This window comes from Trichoderma harzianum (genome assembly GCF_003025095.1).
Source record: "Trichoderma harzianum CBS 226.95 unplaced genomic scaffold M431scaffold_1, whole genome shotgun sequence".
Taxonomy (NCBI): domain Eukaryota; kingdom Fungi; phylum Ascomycota; class Sordariomycetes; order Hypocreales; family Hypocreaceae; genus Trichoderma; species Trichoderma harzianum.
In genome coordinates this window covers 3,390,281-3,410,983 of record NW_020209249.1, presented here as the reverse complement: position 1 = coordinate 3,410,983, position 20,703 = coordinate 3,390,281, and the positions used below count along the sequence as shown (strand labels likewise).

At 51.4% G+C, this 20,703-nt stretch overlaps 8 protein-coding genes across 8 annotated transcripts; 2 read left to right on the top strand and 6 right to left on the bottom strand.

The window, feature by feature from the left end:
* Positions 1 to 2,951: 2,951 nt before the first annotated feature.
* M431DRAFT_515479 (hypothetical protein) lies at positions 2,952 to 5,793 on the bottom strand (the record flags this gene model as incomplete). The annotated part of the gene is made up of 6 exons (XM_024920274.1): positions 2,952 to 3,355; positions 3,421 to 4,107; positions 4,164 to 4,341; positions 4,394 to 4,651; positions 4,705 to 5,490; positions 5,779 to 5,793. 6 exons carry the CDS (start codon positions 5,791 to 5,793, stop codon positions 3,165 to 3,167), a joined length of 2,115 nt encoding a protein of 704 aa, XP_024780751.1. The 3' UTR covers positions 2,952 to 3,164.
* Positions 5,794 to 6,198: 405 nt separating this feature from the next.
* Positions 6,199 to 7,432, bottom strand: M431DRAFT_71311 (hypothetical protein; the record flags this gene model as incomplete). Its single annotated transcript, XM_024921885.1, has 2 exons — positions 6,199 to 6,832; positions 6,900 to 7,432. The coding sequence occupies 2 exons, from the start codon at positions 7,430 to 7,432 to the stop codon at positions 6,199 to 6,201; spliced, it is 1,167 nt and encodes a 388-aa protein (XP_024780750.1).
* A 1,491-nt stretch (positions 7,433 to 8,923) lies between these two features.
* Positions 8,924 to 9,801, bottom strand: M431DRAFT_12849 (hypothetical protein; the record flags this gene model as incomplete). The annotated part of the gene is made up of 2 exons (XM_024912372.1): positions 8,924 to 9,647; positions 9,707 to 9,801. 2 exons carry the CDS (start codon positions 9,799 to 9,801, stop codon positions 8,924 to 8,926), a joined length of 819 nt encoding a protein of 272 aa, XP_024780749.1.
* Positions 9,802 to 10,051: 250 nt separating this feature from the next.
* On the top strand, positions 10,052 to 11,697 carry M431DRAFT_503227 (hypothetical protein). The gene is made up of 2 exons (XM_024918276.1): positions 10,052 to 10,940; positions 11,003 to 11,697. Exons 1-2 carry the CDS (start codon positions 10,528 to 10,530, stop codon positions 11,574 to 11,576), a joined length of 987 nt encoding a protein of 328 aa, XP_024780748.1. The 5' UTR covers positions 10,052 to 10,527; the 3' UTR covers positions 11,577 to 11,697.
* Positions 11,698 to 12,921: 1,224 nt separating this feature from the next.
* On the top strand, positions 12,922 to 14,992 carry M431DRAFT_477461 (hypothetical protein; the record flags this gene model as incomplete). Its single annotated transcript, XM_024915562.1, has 2 exons — positions 12,922 to 12,956; positions 13,036 to 14,992. The coding sequence occupies 2 exons, from the start codon at positions 12,922 to 12,924 to the stop codon at positions 14,990 to 14,992; spliced, it is 1,992 nt and encodes a 663-aa protein (XP_024780747.1).
* A 442-nt stretch (positions 14,993 to 15,434) lies between these two features.
* Positions 15,435 to 17,272, bottom strand: M431DRAFT_503224 (hypothetical protein). Its single transcript, XM_024918275.1, has 2 exons — positions 16,606 to 17,272; positions 15,435 to 16,476 (listed from the first exon to the last, which is right to left on the bottom strand). The coding sequence occupies exons 1-2, from the start codon at positions 16,943 to 16,945 to the stop codon at positions 15,800 to 15,802; spliced, it is 1,017 nt and encodes a 338-aa protein (XP_024780746.1). The 5' UTR covers positions 16,946 to 17,272; the 3' UTR covers positions 15,435 to 15,799.
* A 1,001-nt stretch (positions 17,273 to 18,273) lies between these two features.
* Positions 18,274 to 19,730, bottom strand: M431DRAFT_71974 (hypothetical protein; the record flags this gene model as incomplete). The annotated part of the gene is made up of 2 exons (XM_024921972.1): positions 18,274 to 19,233; positions 19,290 to 19,730. Coding segments are annotated over 2 exons (1,401 nt in total), but the record flags the coding sequence as incomplete, so codon positions are not given.
* Positions 19,731 to 19,901: 171 nt separating this feature from the next.
* On the bottom strand, positions 19,902 to 20,120 carry M431DRAFT_65646 (hypothetical protein; the record flags this gene model as incomplete). The annotated part of the gene is made up of 1 exon (XM_024921689.1): positions 19,902 to 20,120. A coding segment is annotated over one exon (219 nt), but the record flags the coding sequence as incomplete, so codon positions are not given.
* Between the last annotated feature and the right edge of the window lie 583 nt (positions 20,121 to 20,703).

Sequence of the window (20,703 nt, the reverse complement as noted above, 5' to 3'; positions counted from 1 at the left end):
TTCGCCGTCTGTCTGCAGAGGCTATGTAAAGGTCCGTCCAATTATGGCGGCAGCCTGTCTGCAAGGCATCTTTGCCTTGACCTGCAACTGTGAAAGACACCTTAAATAGCGAGATGTCGTGATTCGTAAGTTGAAAATAAGAAAAAGATAGTGACGATGATATGGAGTGCCTCGGCCTGTGCTATAGCTCATGGTGTGGGCATTTGTGATGGTGTTCCGATGAACGAGGCGTGAAATATAGAAGGGAATCTTTCGCTCTTGATGCCAAACACTTGATCGGTGGCGATTACGATTGGCGTCCTGTCTAACGCGGAATTGCTTCTTGAATTGCCGAGTCATGTGTGGTTGTGTTGTTTCGTTGGCTGGCCGGAGGATGATAAGGCTTGGGGAAAAGAGGGGAAGCTAGGTATGAGTAGACGCTTCCTGTGTCGCGCAAGAAATAGATAACATGGCTACGGTATTTATACTGCCGCCCTCGGTGTTGGAATATTTGCACATGTATGTGGACGCGGGCAATAAGTATCTCTTCCACTTGCGAATAATGCAGGCAGATGGTCTGGGACGTCGCCAAAGTCTAGGGCATTCTCTGAGCTGTAGAAGAATGTATCTCGAACAGGCTTGGCATCCTTGGCTCCCGAGTTCTTGCAGGTGTCATAATTCTTAAGTAAGATACAGGGGAACAGCAGTGAGAATGACCTGGATTAGTTTGGTCTGTCATGTCGCTCATAGCGTAGATATTTCCGGTGGTGTTCCAAGAACCGAGACATGAAATATCGAATGGAATCTTTCGCTCTTGGTGCCAAATACTTCGTCTGTTACTCTTGGTTCCCCTAAAAGTCTAGACACATAATTTCAAGGCTTTCTGTAAACCACTTGAGGTGAGATTTCCCAATAAGGGAGGGTTATCGCTGAGGATTGATGCTGAGGGGCATCCATTTGCGCATTCGTTTGTGTGCGTTTTGGTGAACATTGATGTTTCGCTCGTTCGCATAGGGTAGATAGTCTTCATATGGAAGGCCGTTATAGAGTCGGGAGCGCAGTCTTTGGGTTGAAATGGTTGTTTGCAAGAATGTCAATGCGATAAGCCTCGTGAAGATTTACCCCCGTAGTCATGATGTTGATATTGGCCACAAAAGTTTGCGTCTCTGAAGCCACAGCCAGAGGCACACATTCGAAGGTGTCGGAAGCGTCACCTAAAAGACAGCCTGTCACATTGTTTGTTTGGGTTGTCGTGACGGCTGTTGAGTTGCTCATAATCTTTCGTGTGCCCGAGCTTCTTGCTGCCTGTTTTGCTCATTGTCTTGTATCCGCCCATGTGGTGGCTCTCAAGGGATGTGAGTGTCGCGTGGATACTCACTGTGGTCTGTCGATTTAAGGTTGTATTATTTCTTGTTGTTGGGAGCTCCATTTTCTAGAATGAAGTGAAAGTATCCCCGTGTTATTAGGCGTGATTGAGCTTCCAAAGTTCAGCTACGCCAGAAAAAGCTGCAAGCCGATGACAGCTCATTGTACATTTACGACCTTCTTCATATTCTGCTATATTCGCTGAAAACATGGGAGCTTAAAAACTTGTCCTGTCTCTAGCTCATGGAAGGAGCTTCTCTGCACATCGGACACCGTAGATTGAAGCATTTCATTGACGGCTTTGTCGCTTTTTAGATCCTGGCTTCGCCATAGTAGTGAGAGTCGAGAACTTTTGGACGTTGATTGGCATCCAGTAGAACTGGATTTGGACCAGAGTAGAAAGCCCGGCGTTAGAAACAATGTCCAGACACGGGAGGCCGTGTGCCGCCATGATTGAGCCGTTGTATTCGTTCTCTTTGTTGTCATCTCTCACGCCTTTTTTCTAGTGATAGAGACAGAATGGATGAACAGTGGATATGGAGATCGTATGTATAGCTGTTGATGAATCGCTCGATGCGGTCAACATAGTGTGGTAGGGGCACATGTAATATACAAGTGTTATTGTCGCTATTTTCTGGTGTTCTAGATATATCCTGGAGGATTGCCCGAGCATAGTGTAAATCGGCAGAGTATCTGTTTCACATGCGAGGCAATGTTCTGAAGGGCCTCTGGAAGCGTGTGTAGGTGATTCCAGAAGGAGAGTGGGAAATGTCGATGTTCGTGATGTATTCGGTTTGTTCTTCCAGGTTCATATTGGTTGCCTGCTTGTGATAGAACTTCACAGCGGCAACACCTCTGGCGTATTATGCGTGCGCGGTCACATTGCGGGCAGTGGCGCTATGGTCTCGAATGAGAACATCTCACGCTGATGGCGTTTGAGACCACTAACAGTAACAGCCGTTGTATCGCGTATAACCGCTTCTAGGGCCCGAGTGATATAGGCGCTTAAGGGCATGGAGTTATTTACCTCGATATCGTCAGAAGAGCATAGTAGCTTTCTTTTTTGGCAGTAGCAACAGCTACGCCAGGGACGTCAGTTAATCCAGTGCAAACTTTACCACTGTCAGTGCAGAGAGGGACTTACATGCAATAGTATAGTCTGTTGGGTGATAAAAAAGCCTAAAGACTTCCGATCTTTGTGGTTTGTCTGTGTGTATGATCTGTGTGTTGGTGTGTCTGTGTGTTCAATCGTGTCTCTGCTGTAGTCTTCGTCGGCCATGTCAGTTGTGGTCCAGAGTCAAGTGGTTTATATAGTTATGGACTGTTTAGACAAAATTGTAATGGAAACAGACGACCTATTTATGTACAACAAACCTGACCTAATTCACTGGACTTTTGTTTTCAGAAACGGGAAGAGATCAATCAAGATGGTATATCCATGTCATTCACCGCTTCATCCACGTTCTAATGCAGAGACGCGATAAAATGAACGCAATAGCCCGTTGACACGCCATCAAATGAGTCATTCACACGTCCTGCTGTGTCTATGATGTGGAATCAAAGCGTTTATCCGTCTTCCTGAAGTGAAAGTCCAGGCAGAGAGCGGCATCGTGCAGCGTCTTTGGGCGCATCACGAATTCACTTGACAGCTCACCATGTCGTCATCTTACACGGAGTGTTGATTCGGCATTTCTTCAACTAGTACGCATTACACAAGATATGAAGCCGACTGTTGTGCTATTCCCCCACACATCACAGCATGCTGAACTACATAGATGCTTCCCCAACGCCGAGTAAAGATAGAGACACAAAGCTTGCCCTCAAACGACAAACTTGCCGCCACAACCTCCACACACTTCTCCCTGCGAATCCCCCACCGCATCAACCCTCCCGAGGTGCTCCTCCGCCAACTTCTCCAGCTCAGAGACCTTGAGACAGCGCATCTTACAGACGCCACAGACTCGAGATATCCCGGGTGCCAAGATGGGGATGCCAGATGTGGCACATATAGCTGCATTGAGCGTTAGCATGACGTTAAACAAGAGAGAGAAGGAAGAAAACAAGTTGACCCCTTACCGAATGCATGGCGGTTTGCGCAAGTAGCTACATCATCCTTGATAGATAGCCGAGCCTCACAGAATACACAAGGCAAACTCTTGGCTACATGCTTGAATAGTGTTCTCAGTGGACTGGCCTGCTGTCTGCCAGACGAGGTCTTGTACCCTGGTGTCACGCCAGGAACGTCGCCTCCCAGCCCGTACATCCACTCCCATACTCGACCCTCCGTGGTCAGTGGCTTAGAGATTGGTCTCGTGCGCTGGGGTTTATCGTCGGTATCAGCAGAGACTTGCCAATCAAAGTGAACGTTTGAAACGCCTCGGCGATCGGGATGCTGGGTATCGTGCTTCGAGGCAAGGACGGCGGTACATCCATCGCCGGGGGATTTGGCTAGGCCCCAGAGGCGAAATCGGTACGGGTGGACCTGCAAAACGGGCTCGGCTGGCGCTGGAGGTGCATCTTGCATCGTCTTGTCTTCGTCTTCAGAATCCGATTCGAAATCGGAGTCTACGCCGTATAATGCGGCCCTTCGAGAGACGAGGCGGGCATTCTGGTCTCCTATATCTTCTACCCATTGCGGGAGATTTTCTTCGGGCAAGTTTGTCTGATACCAGTCGAGATTCGTGGAGGTGGCGGATAGTCTCACTAGAGAATAATATGGAATCGGGGGCTTGTTATTGGGATCAGGATCATGCACAATGAGGCCTAGGGCGAAATCATAAGAATATGAGTTATCTGCTGATACGATATCTTAACGTTACCTGTGATGGGGTTTGTTGATATATCCTCTTCGTCGGCATAGGCTGAAGCGCACTCCCAGATAGAGTGCGGAGGTGACGGCTCACTTAAGACACCGTTGAGCACGACCTGGAAAGACTTGATTGTGAATGGAGTTGTGATGATACCTCGGGCAGTATGGGAATCTCCCTCGGTCCATATCTGCTCTCATTAGCCTCAAATTCTAATTGGATACACAACAGCCACCACTTACCGCATCCTCCCACTCAATCAACGCGTCACTGGAGAGAGGGAGACATATTGTGGTAGTGTCGCTTCGTTCGGCTTCCACGTCGGGCAACTCGCCCCTCTCCCAGTCACCATACAATACGATCCTACGGAAGCCAGCATGGTTTTTCGAAAGATATGCCAGGGTCGCGGTTCTGTTTCCATTGTCGACTAGCCAGGGGCTCCATCTGAGGGAAAAGATGCTGCCTTGAGGACTGAAATCCGGATCTTGTGGATCTGTATCCTAGCTAGAAGTAAGTACAAGGCATGTACGGAGATAGGAGTAGGCGGACTCACTTCCTTATGAGAGCCTCGTCCATCAATTCTGATGTGCTCCGTCAAAGTCCAAACCCATTCCTGCTCAGAGCCGCGCTTGGAAGAATCTCGGCGACGATGATACTGTATGCTCATAACAACAATCTGACCCATGTCGTTCAGGTAGGCCAACAAGGCTCTTCCCGGGGCGATCTCCTTGGCCCACGAAAATGAGACGATGCGCTCGTCCATGATTCGAAACCCGTCTTCGGAATTGGAATCTGGAATCGGAAGCCTGGCTCCCAAGCCCCAAAGCACCCTCCAATTCTTAAAGGTTCGGGTTCTCATGCTCGACGTGGCGGATGACTGGCTGTCGGCCTGCTCCCCAAACGTGATGAGATTGCCAGTAGTTGTCAGGGCCATCAGCACTGGGCGAGAGTTACAGCCAAGCCCATTTGGTGACCACTCTACTCTGATGACTTGTCCCAAGGCTGCGCCGGACCCTGTGACCGTTCCATTACCAACGCCTCTGAAACTACCCTCGTCGCCTGTTCGAGGAGCTGGTAGCCTGATGCCTACTTGGGCGCACAGCTGGCCGTTTATCTTGATATTTGGCTTGATTACGGCAGATGGTTGGAGAGAGAGTGCAAACTGATACTGTGAGGCATCTCGTTCATCTGCGTCGGCATCGTGGCCGGCCAGATAGTCAGGCAGGAAGATGTAGATGCATTCCTGCGTGGCAACGGCCAGTTCAGCGTCGCATGACCAGGCAAGGGCATGTGGCGATGGCGAACGCGAAGTGAGAGAAAGCGTCTGCAGGGGACGCGCCTAAGACGATTGGTGGCCGGGGTCAGCAAAGAAATTGATGTCGACATGCTGAACTCGTGAGCAAAAGAGGCTGCAGGGCAAAGAAAGAAACCAAGAATAGAGCTACCGACTGGGGTGAGAGAAGCTGAGGAAGAAAGAGCTGGGATTGTTCTATACATATGAAGACACCATAGGTTGATAGAATATTCAAGAGAGAAGATATCAAACAAAAAATCAACATTGGAACCAAGAGATGCTCATCCAGATGCCATGTCCAATCACCAATCTCAAAGCTTGCTCTCAACTCACCCTGAATCGGTCCATGCTATGGAGGGCTAGGCGCAGCCAATTTCATCAGAACGCGCGGGTTTACAATCTGATTCATTGGTATCTTTCACGTCCGCATGCGAAAAATCCAATACGCCGAGCGAAAAGTTTATGAACAAGGTTCAGTCTTGAAGAATGCAGCATGAGACTGGCACGTCTAATTTGCTGCTGACTAAGGCATTCACCCGCGTGGACCGCCCATGATATCATCAACCGTTATTGAATTGATCTGAATTAAAGCATTGCGAGAATTTATATTTACATATAATTCTTCAAAAGATTTTCAATTTATTTCTGCTAGACCTTGATTAATCTTGCGCTAAGATGGATGATGTATAATCTAAGCTTAAATTCGATGCTTCATAAAAACAAGACAAAAACAGTACAATAAACAGCCGCAAATTATGCTTCCAACAATGTGCCAACTCCCCACAATAGCGCACATCCAGCGAGCGCCGTGGCTCCAATGACCTTCTTCGTCCACCAGTCATCCTCGGTGAGAGCTTTGGCGCCCTGGATTTTCCTCGGCGGCGCCGTGGGAACTCTGGCGGGAATGGACGACACGTTGTGGCGGGCCGCATCCTCCTCCGCCTCCCTCTTCCTCAGCATGGCAATGGTCTTGCTTAGCTCGACGAGTTCTTCCTCCAAAGCCAAGTCCTTGGCTCGGTCGACCTCGACGTTTTGAATGTTGCCGAAGAAGTCGGTGATGAGGCGGCTGCGCGCGGCCTCTTCTCCCCCAGGGAAGAGATCATAGCGGACGCCAGCGGTGGAGTGAATCTTTTCGTAGTCGTAGCTATCAAACAGCTCGCCGACGGTCTTTTTGCTGCTGAGGTCCTGGACATGGGCTTCGAGGAATTCTAGGTTGTAATAGGTGTATCGGTCGATGACTGCGACGCCGACGTCGTTGTCGGCGTGATGCGAATATGATGATTGGTCGAGCTCGGATGATCCCGTGGCAATGATGTTGGGAGAGTAAAGTCGGCTGTACATTGTGTTTGCCTGGCAAGTGTCGATCATGAATAGAATCTCGTGGTATCTGTATCGTATGACAAGTTAATTGAGTCCTGCTGCAACAAGAACATGTAAGAATGTATAATGCGCACCTCTTCTTCTCCCACATCTGCTCAAAGGCATCAGCAAGATCGAATGCGCCAATCTCCTCGGCATCCTGGAACTTGAGAAACTCGTTTCCACCGTGACCCGTCATGTACACGAAGATGTTGCTTCGGTCGTCGGTCAGCAGGCGCTTGCTTCGGGGCGTTTCGTCGCCGACACGATCCGTCAAGAGACGGATAAAGTTCTCAACAGTGACCTCATAGCCACGGTAGTCGACCTCGATGTTGTCGCCGTACAGGTCGACTGCACGATCCGAATTGCTGTAGACGGTGCCGGGGAACGCATTTCGGGGGTTGCAGGCCATGTCGTCGGGCAGCATGAGGATGATTTGCGAGTCGGGGATGCCAAGCCGCTTCACCGTTCGGTACATGGACAAGACATTGGCGAGATGACGGTAATTGAACCAGAAGCGCGATGTGCAGACCAGGACGGCCCAGTTGCTCGTGTGCTCGGCGACAGAGGCCGATGCGAGCAGCAGCGAGGCCACGATGGCCTTGAAGCTCAGGCCCGAGAGCTTCATCGCGACGGCGGTGATGGTGATTGGGATGTGGCAACGATAACGACTGGATACCTCGTAAATTCGTAGGTATTAGGGTGAGTATTGCTAGCTTGAATCCGGTTGTCGCGAAGCCATAGCCATGCGGGTTGATTGTATGTTATCGATCAATGAGCTGCAGGTATGTGGTCAAGTCCAGCTCGGCAATCTTGGGCGCTTACAAATCTAGGCCCCCTTTTCAACCAACAGTTTCATGGGCAGAGTAACAAGTAGAGAGTACGATATTAAACGCTAAGATGGATGCGCCGAGTAAAGTACTCAGTACCTCCATCTGAAAATGTGCCCTGAAAATGACTACGCGGGGCGTGTGGAGCAGCACAGAGGGGTGCATCTTGGATAAAGGAAGTACCCGTTGCTAGCGGCCGCTATTAAAGCATGTGACGGAGCAAGCAAAATTACAAATCCGGAGAAGTATTACCGGGGACTTTGGATATTGATGTTTGGCTGAAGAAGTCACTGAGCTGGTGGGATTAGGGAGTAAATACTTGCCTATACGGATATACGGATAGAGAGGAGAATATATCCGGGATGAGTGGCGCGATCCGACATCTCGGTGTGCCGGAGTATGTAAGCGCTCATGTTTGGTGTGAAGCTGATATTAAGCCGCCTCATCGGAAGCCCTCCGCGAGATGCATTAATTAGTAGGCACACCCTTGGCTGTACAGTATGTACTTGCAGACCATCGTTGTGCCCGTAATATCAGCGAGTGACACACATACAGAGCAACTGAGACGCCATGGATACACGTAAGAGGATGTGGTCGTATTGCTTAGTTGGTGCCAAGCTAGGAGCATCAAGTCCAACAGACATTGGAAGTATTAGTAAGATGGCAATGGCAAAAGTAAAGGATGCGATGCGAATACGGCACACCCCCATAAACGAGCATACGAGTATTACTCTAGATTGGTCTACTATTTGATATTTTGATAGACGAGATGAGAAACATGGTGCCCCAACAGGAGGCGTCGCCCGTGCGGATGCTTCAATTGTTTGCCCTCCCGTCGCAATCATGCGAACTTTGACCAACACGCCCGCCCAACGACTTCTGCTGTCCTTGGCCAAGGTCTGGGTCCGAGGGTCGCGCCTTGATACGCTAAGGACTCAGAATCCTGATACCTAGCAACAAAACTTTACTTCTCGGATCTCAGAGGCTATTCTGTAGAGCCGGATGTACCTACTGATACACACAACACACTGCTCAGAGACTCGTCAACGACGCGGAGTCACACAACGTAGCGGCGCTACAAGTCATAGAGTAGAGCACAAAGAGCAACAAAGATAGTAGATAGGTATGTTTTCATTGGACATCATAGCTACAGAATACATAAGTGCCTAAGATAAGTGCTAAAACTGAGTCGCTGCAACTGCCATAAGGGGGGGGGCTTCGCACCCGTATATCTGTACAAAAGCTTAGCCCTTGCGAACACTGTTGTATGATAGGTACAGACAAACCAGCTAAACGTTGATGAGGAGACCCATTTCAACGAGCGTCTTGGTCACATTCTCGGGGACAAGAGGCCCCCTGCCGCTAAAAAAGACCTTGTGGGTGTTTACGGGCCTTATGGCCGCGGCATAGTAAGTACCGGGGCGAGGGTTGCTATCGGAACCGCTTGGGACACTCTCCTGGTTATTGGCTTTGACGTTCCAGCTCGTGGGAATCAACTCCATCACGTCCACATTAATGACGGAGGCGGGCACGTTGAGAGTGAAGGGTTCTTCGGTGTTCCACTGGATCTCCATCTCAGCCATGGTGGTGGGAAGCTTGGCAAAGTTGCCAATCTCAAGGGCAATCAGGCTGTCAAGCCCATTGTCCATGATGTATGTAGCAAAATGGGCTACGAATTCGGCAGGAATGTCGGCCCCGGCAATGGGTGAAGGGCCTGCGGCGAATTCGATGGGAACCAAGCCGTTCTCGGTAATCTTGAAGAAGGTGGCGTGTATCTTGTTGACATCGAGAACCTTGATCTCCGTGGCCCTGTTCCAGGTAAATCCATGGACGCCCATGCCTGTATCGAGGCGGACCGTGCCATCAGGAATGATAGCATGGCGATGCGCAGAGTGGACACGGACAACGTGACCCATGGAGTGGTGGCGAATGATATCGTTCAGGGCCTTGATGTGTTCGGGGTGCTTGGAATGGAGATGGGGCTGGGCCTCGAAGTAGGGAAGCTCATTGTACCTGCGATGCCATACAATGATACTAGCATGATTCAAGGATGATGGCAGTGTTGGACCTACACGAAGCGAGCGATGTCCAGGTCTTTTGCATTGAGCGGCTGTCCAAGGCCGGGAGCAACCGCAGGGTCGAAGGCTGCCGTAGCTGGAGCAGCCATTGTGGTGGGATACAGAGTATATGGTAAGGAGTAGTTCAAAGCTGTACGGGGCGTGTGGAATTCTTCTCCTTTGCGGCAGTCTGAGGATGGAGGAAGATGGTCCTTGACAGGGTGAATCGCCTCTTTAAGTAGTGCTATTCGGCAGGAGAAAGGCGCAGACGTGGTCCGTTTGTCAAGACTGCCGAATGGCGGATATGGTGTCATGTAGATTCCCACTGGGGATTTGGAAAGATGAAAGGTGTAAGATGACTTTAATAATTGTATGGCTACGTTCTATCTATCAGCTCAACGAGAGGCTGCTTCAACGAAAGGCTGCTTGCTCAAGCAGCTCAACAAAAGGCGGCTATCTACATTGCCAGTTCACTCGAGCCTGAAGCCTGCTTCCGTGCCATCTCATACCTTCATGTGGTCTTCCGTACCGAGTTGGAAGGTTCCAGAGTTGCAAATTAACACTCCCGTCCAACGAACGGGGCTACGGCCCGTCATCAAACGGGCTTCAAAATATTCAATGTTGTGTCACACTGCGAGTTGGGCTGTAGTCACACGTGCCACCCTGATCTCCGTGGCTGGGTCGTCCAGCTACCTTTTCTTTCTTTCTTTCTCATTTCCCTTCCCGCTTGTCTTCCATTCTTTTCCCCTTTCCACAGGCGGCTGCAATCAACGTCACCACGTCCATCCTCAACTACTAAATCTTCCGGCACCCAGCATTCGCAGCAGCCCACCGCCATGGACATGGAGAGCCTGATTCGGGATCTATCGCAGATGCAAATACAGGCATTCTTTGAGAAGAGCGCCCCTGTAACGCAGGTTCAATGCAACACAGAGGCTGAACGCATCACGGGCGAACCTGTCAAACCCACGGCGGTGCAAGGCGGATGCAGCTACACCGTTGTCACTGAAAGTGGCTCACTTGTTGTCCAGTTTCGCAGCAGCGACTCTGCCCTAGACCTCGGCTTTCTCCAGGACATCGAGCAAGCCTACAAAGGCTTCGTTCCACACCACGAGAGCGTGGGCAAGGTAGGCGAGGTTCACGTCTACAGGATGAACAATGTCGGCGGAGTGGCCATGTATCTGGCCCGCGACCAGCTGCATGCGAATGATTGCTTGCTCCTGAAGAAGACTCTGCAAGACTACGCAAGGTCTGTGGGAACCCCCAATCTAAAGCTAGAGGGAGCCGTGCAGCTGACTTTTACCAACGCAGCTTCTTCAGCTCGGCATGGTGGAACACGCCTCAGACAATCAAGGATACAGACCGTGGCAAGCTCCTCCAGACCTACGACGCGCAGCTTGCGGTGTTGGAGAGCGGTTTGCCGAGCCGCTTTCGCCAGACTCTAAACAAGGTCAGATCGCGCCTCCCGGAGCTCTTTGCCGGGGACTGGCCGATGGTGCCCAACCACATCGACCTCCGGGAGAACAACATCCACGTGGACACGACCTCGGGCAGTCTCGTCGGTATCTGCGACTGGAAGGACACCGAGGTCAGCCCGTTTGGCATGTCGCTTGGCGGTTTCGAGGCGATGTTAGGGATCAGAAGAGTCAACGTGGGCTGGACCTATCTCCCCAACCAGCAGGCCCTTCGCGATGTGTTTTGGGCGGCGTTTAAGGAGTTGATGAAGGACTACGACGATCGCGTGGAAGTTGCGAGGATTGCCGGCCTCTTCCTGGACAATGGCTTTCAGCATGACGAGCACGGCAACATAGTTCCGGCGCAGGAGGGAAGCGATGACTTGATTTTTCTCGATGCAGTTATCCTGGGAAATTCGTCATCTCAATAGCTGCCTGTTATTCATTTCGCACCTTCGCACCATATACATAAAGATGTGATGCCTGTTTCATTCGGAGAGGATATCCGGTTAAAGATAGGTACGGAGTAGGTATATAGTTTGAAGATCTTGAAAATAAGAACGAGTGGGGGGCGCCAGTGCCTCCAAAACGATACCTTACCCCGACGTCACTGGAGCGGATGCGCTGCTACCCCCGCGTTGCAATCGCGCGAATCTTTGACCAAAAAACTCACGCCCAAGCACCAAGACGCCCAGAATCACAAGCCAGAAAAACAAAAGGGCCGTCATGCATACCACCAACCAGGGTTGCATGCGCCCCACGTGCCCTCAATGACGAAACAGCCGAAACAAGAGAAGCGTGGGAAAAAAAATCATACTAGGGGACCATTGTTCAGAAGAGGAAAGGAGAAAAAAGAAAAAGAAAAGTCACCAGAGAACATTATTAATGATTCACACAAAAAAAGGATGGATGAGGAAGAGAAGAAAAAACCGGCCCACGTCACATGGGAATCTCGGGGGGCGTGTCTTTTCCCAAAGGAGCAGCCGAGACGAGACAGCCTTGCCCCGATTGAACAAGCAGATTGAAATTAATTTGGCGGAGAGACTGTCAGTTCAGTACAGTAAGCGACTTGGTGCTACTTAGTAGTAATGATCCAATTTAATTTCCATCGCTTTCTCGGCCTGTGATAAATACATGAACATCTCGTCCTATCATCCAATTCCCCCAGTGAACTCGGTACCTGATCGGTGGCTTATTTTCTGCAATTACAGTTTCCATCTCGCACGGCCAACAGGCAGCCGTTGCACTGTCGTCTCTCCTCTCCTTGCACGGCCTGACTGACCTCATCTCATCATCCATCACACTCGGCCTATCCCCCATCGAACCACCCGTCTGTCGATTCGGCGGCGACTCTCGCATTCGCATCCTCAGCCCTGCAACTGCAACTGCAGCGTCTCCTCCGCTTCCATTTCCATCCTGCCCAGCTGATCAAACCCCGCCTGCAATTCCCTGTTCACTCTCTTCTCCAAGCCTGGTGTCATTCGGCCCCTCATATGCGGAGAAGGCAAGCCAGTGCCAGTGCGTAGGAGCGGCTGAGCCAGGCCAGCCAGTGCAGCCAGCTGGACAGAGACACGTCAGAAAGCGGCTGATCAGGCGTCGGTGGTCTATAAAGTCGCCAGGAACCAACATTAACGAATTTCGTTTGTTTGCCTGCGCGATTCTTCTATTTATCTATTCACCGATCCGTCTCTGCATTTTTATCGGTGTACGCACTCCATCTAAGCTTCACCCGCATCACATTCTTTCTACACCAAAACACACAAGACAAGACCAACCATGGGTCGGTTACCATCGCATATATTCGTCGTAAGGTAGGAGGCAAACCCCCAAGTTTTTAATCCCACTGCTTTCCAATTGGCCAATCGTTGCTAATCTCTGTGAGCATCTCAGACACGGCAACCGACTCGATACCGCCAACAAGCAATGGCACCTCACCTCACCGACTCCCTACGATCCTCCCCTGACATACGGCGGCTTTCTACAGGCACGCCAGGTCGGTAACCAGATTGCCAGCATTCTGGAGCAGGCAAAGGTCGAGGCCGAGGTCACCAACAACGGCGCCTCCTTGACTGGGAAGCGCCGACGCTTCAGAGTCGTCATCCACAGCTCTCCCTTTCTGCGGTGCGTCCAGACGTCCGTGGGCATCAGCTCCGGCCTCGCCCAGACAGCCTCCGAATCCATATATCAGCCGTCCGATGTCATCGTCCCGCGCAAGGCCCCGATTGGGCAGCAGAGCCCGCACAAGTCCGCCCTGTTGCGGCTCGACACGTTTCTTGGGGAGTGGCTGTCGCCGGAGTACTTTGAGATGATCACGCCTCCTCCGGGTCCGGCCCTGATGATGGGCGGCGCAAAGGCTGATTTGTTGCGACGCGAAGATTACAGCATCTACGCAGGCGTGCCCGTGCCCAGTACCACTCAGCCGGCGTCGAATGGCGCCCTCTGGAGTTCGCCGGTGGCGGCGTCTCCCTCGCAACAGCCCGCATCTGGATTAGGCCAGGGTAGTGTTTTCAGCTCCTCCGCCATGGCTGCAGCTCTGTCATCGGCCTCCCAGGAGCAGAAGAAAGGCTATCAGCCTCCGCGGCCATTGCATGCCATCTCGAGCAACGGCAAGATACCCGATGGATTTGTCGCCCATGCTAGGGACTCGTGTGTCGTCATTGACTATCAGTGGGACTCGATGAGGGCGCCGCTGGACTTTGGCGATGGCGGAAAGCTGCCCGAGGAGTGGAAGTCGATGCACCAGCGCTTCCGCTCAGGGCTGAAGCGAATGGTCAACTGGTATGCGACTACGGACTCGCCCGACGAGCTGCTGTGCGCGCCTGTCAGCACCGAAAACGACCACAGCTGCAGCGACAGCGGCTATGGCGAAGAGGAGGAGGAAGAGGTCGAGACTGTTGTCATCATTGTGTCCCACGGTGCCGGCTGCAACGCCTTGATCGGGGCCATCACTCACAAGCCCGTTCTCATGGACGTCGGAATCGCCTCCATTACCGCAGCTGTCAGAAGACCGGATGCCGATTATGCCAAAGCACTTGCCGTCTCCTCAGGGCACCAAGGCAGTGGTTCCGTAACTCCCCAAGCTGCGGTTGATGACTTGTACGAGATTCGCCTCTCTGCAAGCACAGAGCACTTGCGCTCCAACTCTGGCGCATCCGTCACCGCAAGGCCCGCATCTCCCAGGAACACCTGGAGCTCTTCTGGTCGTGGCCGCAACTCAACATTGCCCACCTCGCCTACTGTGGATGGACCCGTGCAAAACCCCCTTTCGTTCCTGGAGCCGCTCTCGACGGCGAGCACTCGAAGCACGTCCGCAAACCCGTCAGTTGGCCCCTTTTCTCGACGAGATTCAGGCTCCAGTCGGCGATCACCCAGGGCGGCACCGCCTGTGAGCGCGGGCTATGAGATTGAGGCCAACAGCTACACCACCGGGCGGACGCGGGCTCCATCCTCAGGGTCAGGGCTGTGGGCACCCGCGCGCTCTTCATTGCGTCTGATTGACGATGTCGACGAGGAGGCAGTGGACGACTACGACAGCATACTCCCCAATTTCGACAAATTCAGGCCCATCTCTGACGAAAACATCAAGCCATCGCAGGAGGCCAAACCGTTGGAGCCGTTTCCGACTTTGGCTCCCGCCATCCAGCTTCCGACTTCTCCCAAGGGACCGGTTTTCTCTGCTCCTATCAAACTCAACACGGATGTTTCGTTTGAAGACGCCGGGGATGAGATGCCCCTGTCAGGACTGGGCGGACTCTGGACCTTGGCCATGCCGCCTAGCGAAGCGGATAGGCTTAGGGACTTGAGCCAGGCAAAGAGGAGGTGGACTGTGAATGAGAGGGCTTGGTGATTCCCTCCCTCTTTCTTTTATAAAAGGAAATCTTTTATTTGTTTAATCTTTGGGGACGGTTTGGAACTCACTTATGGAAATTGTGATTTGGGATGAAGTCGGCGCAAACGAAGCATTAAAAAGGGGTTTCGAAAAGGAGTTCCAAAAAGGAAATTCCCCCCATGAGTCGAATTTGGATTTTGTACAACAATAACAGCAGGGCGAAACTGGGGCGGCATGAGCGATGGGATTTATATTTGCTCAATCTTTGGCCTTGTGGTTTTTATATCTTGGTGAATTTTAATTTTTTTTTTTTCTTTTTTTTTTTGAGCGAAACAACGTTTGGGTAGTTTGGGGTTTTGGAAATTGTTGTTTCTTTTGGGTTTGGGTTGGTTTTTGCATATGGGCTGGTTATAGATTTCAGACAGACAGAATGAACAGTACACGTTTTCTTGGTTGACATGCCAATCTTTGAATTGCTTTTTATTTGTTTATTTGTTTATTTATTGATTTGAAAAGGTGATGATGATGTATAGCCCTTGGGTCACCTCGTGATGCAGAAAAACAGGCAGCAAAGGCGTCTAATCTACGGGGCGAGTACAGTTAACACCGCCGTCTAAATCCCTTTTCCATGACTCCATCATGCAGGAGAAAAATTATCCAAACAATCATGAGGGTATGTCTCGATGCCTCCCTCTCCTTCTCCCCTATATACTTTTCTTGTCCCCCCAAAAATTCAAAAGTTCCTTTTATACGCAAAACAACAAAACATTGCCAATGATACCGCAAAAAAATTCAAGCCTTAAAATGAATCATAGTTCACCATCATTATTTCGATCCAAACATCTTGTTCATGGCCTGGTGCGCCAGCTCCACGCCCAAAAAGGTTGCTGCGTTGGCGGGAACAGCACGAGTCAGCGCAGGACCAAAACCAGGGAAGAAGGCCTTGTAACCGCCCTTGCCGTAGAGCTCGCGGATGACGCCTCCGATAGTGACGTTGCCCTCGGCGGTCTGGAGACGAGACTTGACAGTATCAACAGGGAAAACGGGAATCCACATGGCAACACCAGCACCAGCACCGGCGCACGTCACGGCCGTCAGACTCAGCTGGCCAGTGGGCTTTCCAGTAACAGGATCCTTGGGGCTCAGGCTCTTCTTGATAACCTCGTAAGCAGCAAAGTACGCAGCGCTTCCGGGGCCGTCTCGGGCAAGGGTAGCAACGCTGCCACGGAAGACGGAGCGGATGCCGCCCTCGCGGTAGAGCTGGCGCACGACGTCCAGGCCACCGCTGTACTTTGGCTTCTCGCCCGGCGCGAGCTGCTTCTGGCCCTGGACCTGCAGGATGACCTTGACGCGCTCGAAGGGGGCGGTGATGGCCGTCATGGGGATGGCGGAGAGGAAGCCGGCGGCGGCGAGCTGGCCGGTGGACAGGCCGTCGGGCCCAATGGTCGAGACGCCGCCGACGATTTGCTTGCCGAGATCGTAGCCCCAGAAGGACACGGCGACTGTAGTTTTTGCGCACCTCTCGTCAGCTCACACATGTTCTCACCACAAAACTTGTGCCGAGGTTCGGCAAAAAAAAAGAAAACCCAAGACAAAAATGTCAAGATCGAGCACAGGGGAAAAGAACATACACATGGGGGTAACGCCAACCAGCGGCGCACTGACACCTGCATACAGGCCCCTCCTCAGTCCATCCCGCGCGACCGACTTGCGCACGACATCAATGGCGCTCGAGTAGACGCCGCGCTCGGCCGTCTGCAGGCGCACCTTGACCAGGTCGAACGGGTGGCCGACGACGACGGCGCAGATGCCTCCGAAACCACCGGCCGTGAGCGCGCGCAGCTGGGACAGAAGAGCGGACTGAGCGGCGGGCGCGGCGGCCTGGGCGGTCTCTTTGGCCTCTTGGGGCGAGGGGATCTTGTCGGCGATGGAGGAGACTGCCTCGGCGGGAGAGGAGCTTGAGGAAGACATTATGGCGGGGATTGTGAATGCAGCAAGGTAGAGAAGACAGCAAAGAAAAGAAATTTGCGGAAGAAGAAGAGGAGAGGAGAGGAAGAGCAGATATTAGAGAAGATGCGAAAAGGGAAGAGGAGCAAGAAGCGGAATATGGGGAGGTTTAGAAGGAAGCAAGACGAAGCGCAGGTTGCTTCTAATATGCACATAGCCCGAACATCAAAAAGGTACATGTACATCACGACCGATTTAGCGCGTGCACTTTAGCGCAGGTACTTGTGGCGGCCGCATCTCTACGGCCCAGATGGCATGTAGCATTCATCAGCTGTCAAGGGTTGCTAAAATGACCTAAAGTTTGTGTGTGGGTTGGAGAACGGAGAGAAGGAAGTTCGGACGACGGGATGCGAAATGGCCCATTACATTACAAACCCAAGGCTGATGTTTCAGGGAAAATGGGGACAACTTATTAGTAGGCTGAGATATAAAACCCGCGTGATGGTTGGTTGCCATATGACTGCGGGTTTTAGATCCTTCTCTCTCTTTTTTCTCCTTTCTTCCTATTTCCCTTTGTGGGAGAAGCTTGTGATTATGACTGGTGTACCGAAACTTGGTAGCAGAAAAGCACCTACCTATAGTCCGATTTGCACATGTCATTGGAACATTACCTTTATTCCCAAATGCTACAGAAAATTACATTTGACGCCTGTGGCAGACATACACTTCCATTTGGCTTCATCCACCAACATATACCCTCTTAATGCATATCACCACAACACAAATTCCATACTACCGTCCAAGCACACAAAACTCAAGCTCAACCGCAGCCGGGTCCCGCCTCGAACCTCGGCTCGCTTCTCCGTCCGTCGGCCGGGTCAAAGCTCCATGCCCCGCGTGACGGCAGTATCGGTGTAAACTTGATTGTCTTAAGTCCACGTAATGATGAGAAACTGATAACCGAAAAAAATTCGACCGAAATTCGCGCTGTCAAGATGTAATTCCATTGAATTAATCTCCAGGAATCCCATCGGTAAATCGCCTCCGATGATGGAGGCGGCAAGGCGGCATGTCATGTACATGTACCTGGTAACCCTCGGCCCAGAACAAGCCACCGTCGAAAGCCACTGCCCGTGGGGTAACAAAAGGGAAAGGCGGGGAATCTTTTGATCAACCCCACGTTCGTCATTCTCACAGCGCGCAATCACATGTCAGGCCAAAATACTGTGCTGTAGTATGACGACTCTAATGGTTCCCCCACGAGTATATACGCTGCCATAACCATCAAGTTGGCAATCAGATAGCTAGCCTCTATAGTGTAGTAATCCACTTCTAAAGATACACCAAAAAGTTCAGCCATCAACCTCCATTATAGCAAACGGCGTGTTAATCTCAACCAACTCCGCCTCCCAGCACTTCTTGACATTCTGCACAATCTCGCCTACAGTCCGCCATATCCTCTTCCTATTGCGCAGTCCCTTCAACTTGTCCTCGTTTGCTTTAATGTCCGTATACAGCTGGTACCAATTCGTCCTATCACGCGGTAGTCTCACAGGCGCCATAGCTCGCTTCTTTTCCTTAAACAGCCTTGTCTGGGCTTCCAATTCAGGCGACAGTGGCGGAGACTTGGGTTCGTTCTCTTCCCATATGGGATAGAAATCAGGTTCGTTGGCCTTTAGAACGTCTGCTCGGCGGGTGAGCTCAGTTGTGTACGCTTCTTCCCGCTCCCGCATCTGCTTTAGGTATGAAGCGTCTGCCATGGCCCAGGGGTACGGCGTAGGATCATCGCACCAGGCTTCGTACACCCAAGGCATCTCTCGGACCATCAACGTATGCCATAAAGTCATCGGTAGATGATAAAATGCCCTAGATGCCATCCGCAGCGACGCTATATCCTTTGAGCCGAGATGCCAGGCAATTGTATGCTTGAGTTCCGTTGGCAGCTTCAAGAACGGGTCATCTTGCACTACGGAAACATCTTGCTTCTCAGCCCGCTCTGGAAACGGACTGCTCTGGCTGTCAAAATCCCCCGCGTCAGAAATAGCTGCATCGCAAATATCCCTGAAGCCAGAGATGAAGACGGGGTTGGCGGCTAGGTACTCCGTATCAAGCAAACAAGCCCACTTCCAGCCCTTGTTTCTCGCATCCACAATGTCGGGATGCCGTTCGCCAAACATGCTGCGGGATGCAGTACTCTCAAGCTTCATCAATGAGTCGAGACTAACTCTACCCATCTGCTGCTTGCTTATCCTGATGAATATCTCAAAGCAGGTAGGGTGGAATGGAAGCACATAGGTCCCCCATCCAAAAAGCTGATGGTCATCGTTAGCACAGGAGTAAGTCTATCTCACGTTTCTTGGCCACATACATCTTTCCATGTATCGCTGAGATTGGACGCATGGAACCAGTCTGCTCCACCACGAATCGGTGCGCACTTTACATCTCCTCCATTCGGAGGCATGCAGTCTGATAGCCCCGTAAGATGGTAATTCTTTGATTCTCTCTCAAAGTCCATGTCGTCATCACTCGGCGTCCAATCACTCGTCTTCTTGTACAGCCCCTGCACTGTATGACAATCTATCATCTCGTCGAGAGTAATCCTATCGCCGTGGTAGCCTCGAAGATTACAGCAGCCCGGGCCAGCGATATGTTCGTATCTGCGAGCTGTTGGGAGCGCCATGATGTGGTGATCAACTCCTATATCTTCGTCTTCCGCACCGCCTTCGTCGTCGTATGGCGCAGAGAGCGGCAGGAATTCGGTATCGTACTCTGGCTGGGGATCGAGTCCACTGGCGTTAAAAAACCATTTATACTCTTCCTCCGTATCTGGTGCTTGAGATTGGAGCGAGCTCGTCTCGTTCTCTTCCTCATTTACCTCATCGCCGTCATCATCTTCAGCATTCGAGTCGTACTCCAAAGGCTCATCATCCTCATCGCTCTCGTACACATACGAAGCATCATCTGGATCGTCTTCATACAAGCGCAAGCAAAACTTCAGCTCCCCAGGTGGCCGCCCTCGGTAGACAGAAGCACAACCGCCATCTGGACATTCCTGCGCATCGCCACCAGAGAGCGCAACCCATTCCCGGCTGTTGTGCTTGCTGGTATAAGAATTCCCCCACGCAGAGCTGCGAGGCTCGCTACGAGTCCTGATGCGATTAATGTTGAATGTAACGCCGCATAGCTGACAGCCTGTCTGTAATTCGCGTCGCCTCGTTTAGCCTTAATGGGGTCATCTCTTGAACCAAGCAGACGCCATACCTTGTCAATGGAAGCTGGTTAATGTAGTATTAGCCGGACGCTATTTTTAGGAAGAGGATACATCGCCATACTCATTTGTTCACGACACTGGCCTCATTCACGAGAAGCAGATGTGAATCTGCGGTTTCACTGCGTTGGGAGGTGAAAGATGTCTAGCCTTGGAATATTGCCTCTTTCACACTCTACCCCTCCTACCCCTCCATGAATCACGGATCCTGTGCTTACATCACAGCTTCCGACTAGACCATGTAGTTACAGCTTCGTCTCTATTTATACCTCCAACCCAGATCGGGCTCTTCTTTAGACGCCATTGACAATATACAAGGCCGGATACCTGTATGTTACCAACTCGCGGTATGCATTGATTCGAAGGTGCTTGACCACTCACAAATACCCAGAAGCTTCAGCGCTGGAAGGACAATATTACGGACTGCTCATAATCAAGCTCAATAGCTGGCATATTCAGGGCTCCTCAAGCTCCAGTGAAAAAAAAAAATCTCCATCATGTATCTAGGCAATTC

Excerpts from the sequence above, each read along its gene's own strand:
- M431DRAFT_503224 (XM_024918275.1), bottom strand. The coding sequence starts at position 16,945 with ATGTCTTCCTCAAGCTCCTCTCCCGCCGAGGCAGTCTCCTCCATCGCC. Across the intron at positions 16,477-16,605 it reads GGTTGGCGTTACCCCCATGT|TCGCCGTGTCCTTCTGGGGC; the intron begins GTATGTTCTTTT and ends CAAAAACTACAG.
- M431DRAFT_503227 (XM_024918276.1), top strand. The coding sequence starts at position 10,528 with ATGGACATGGAGAGCCTGATTCGGGATCTATCGCAGATGCAAATACAG. Across the intron at positions 10,941-11,002 it reads ACTCTGCAAGACTACGCAAG|CTTCTTCAGCTCGGCATGGT; the intron begins GTCTGTGGGAAC and ends TTACCAACGCAG.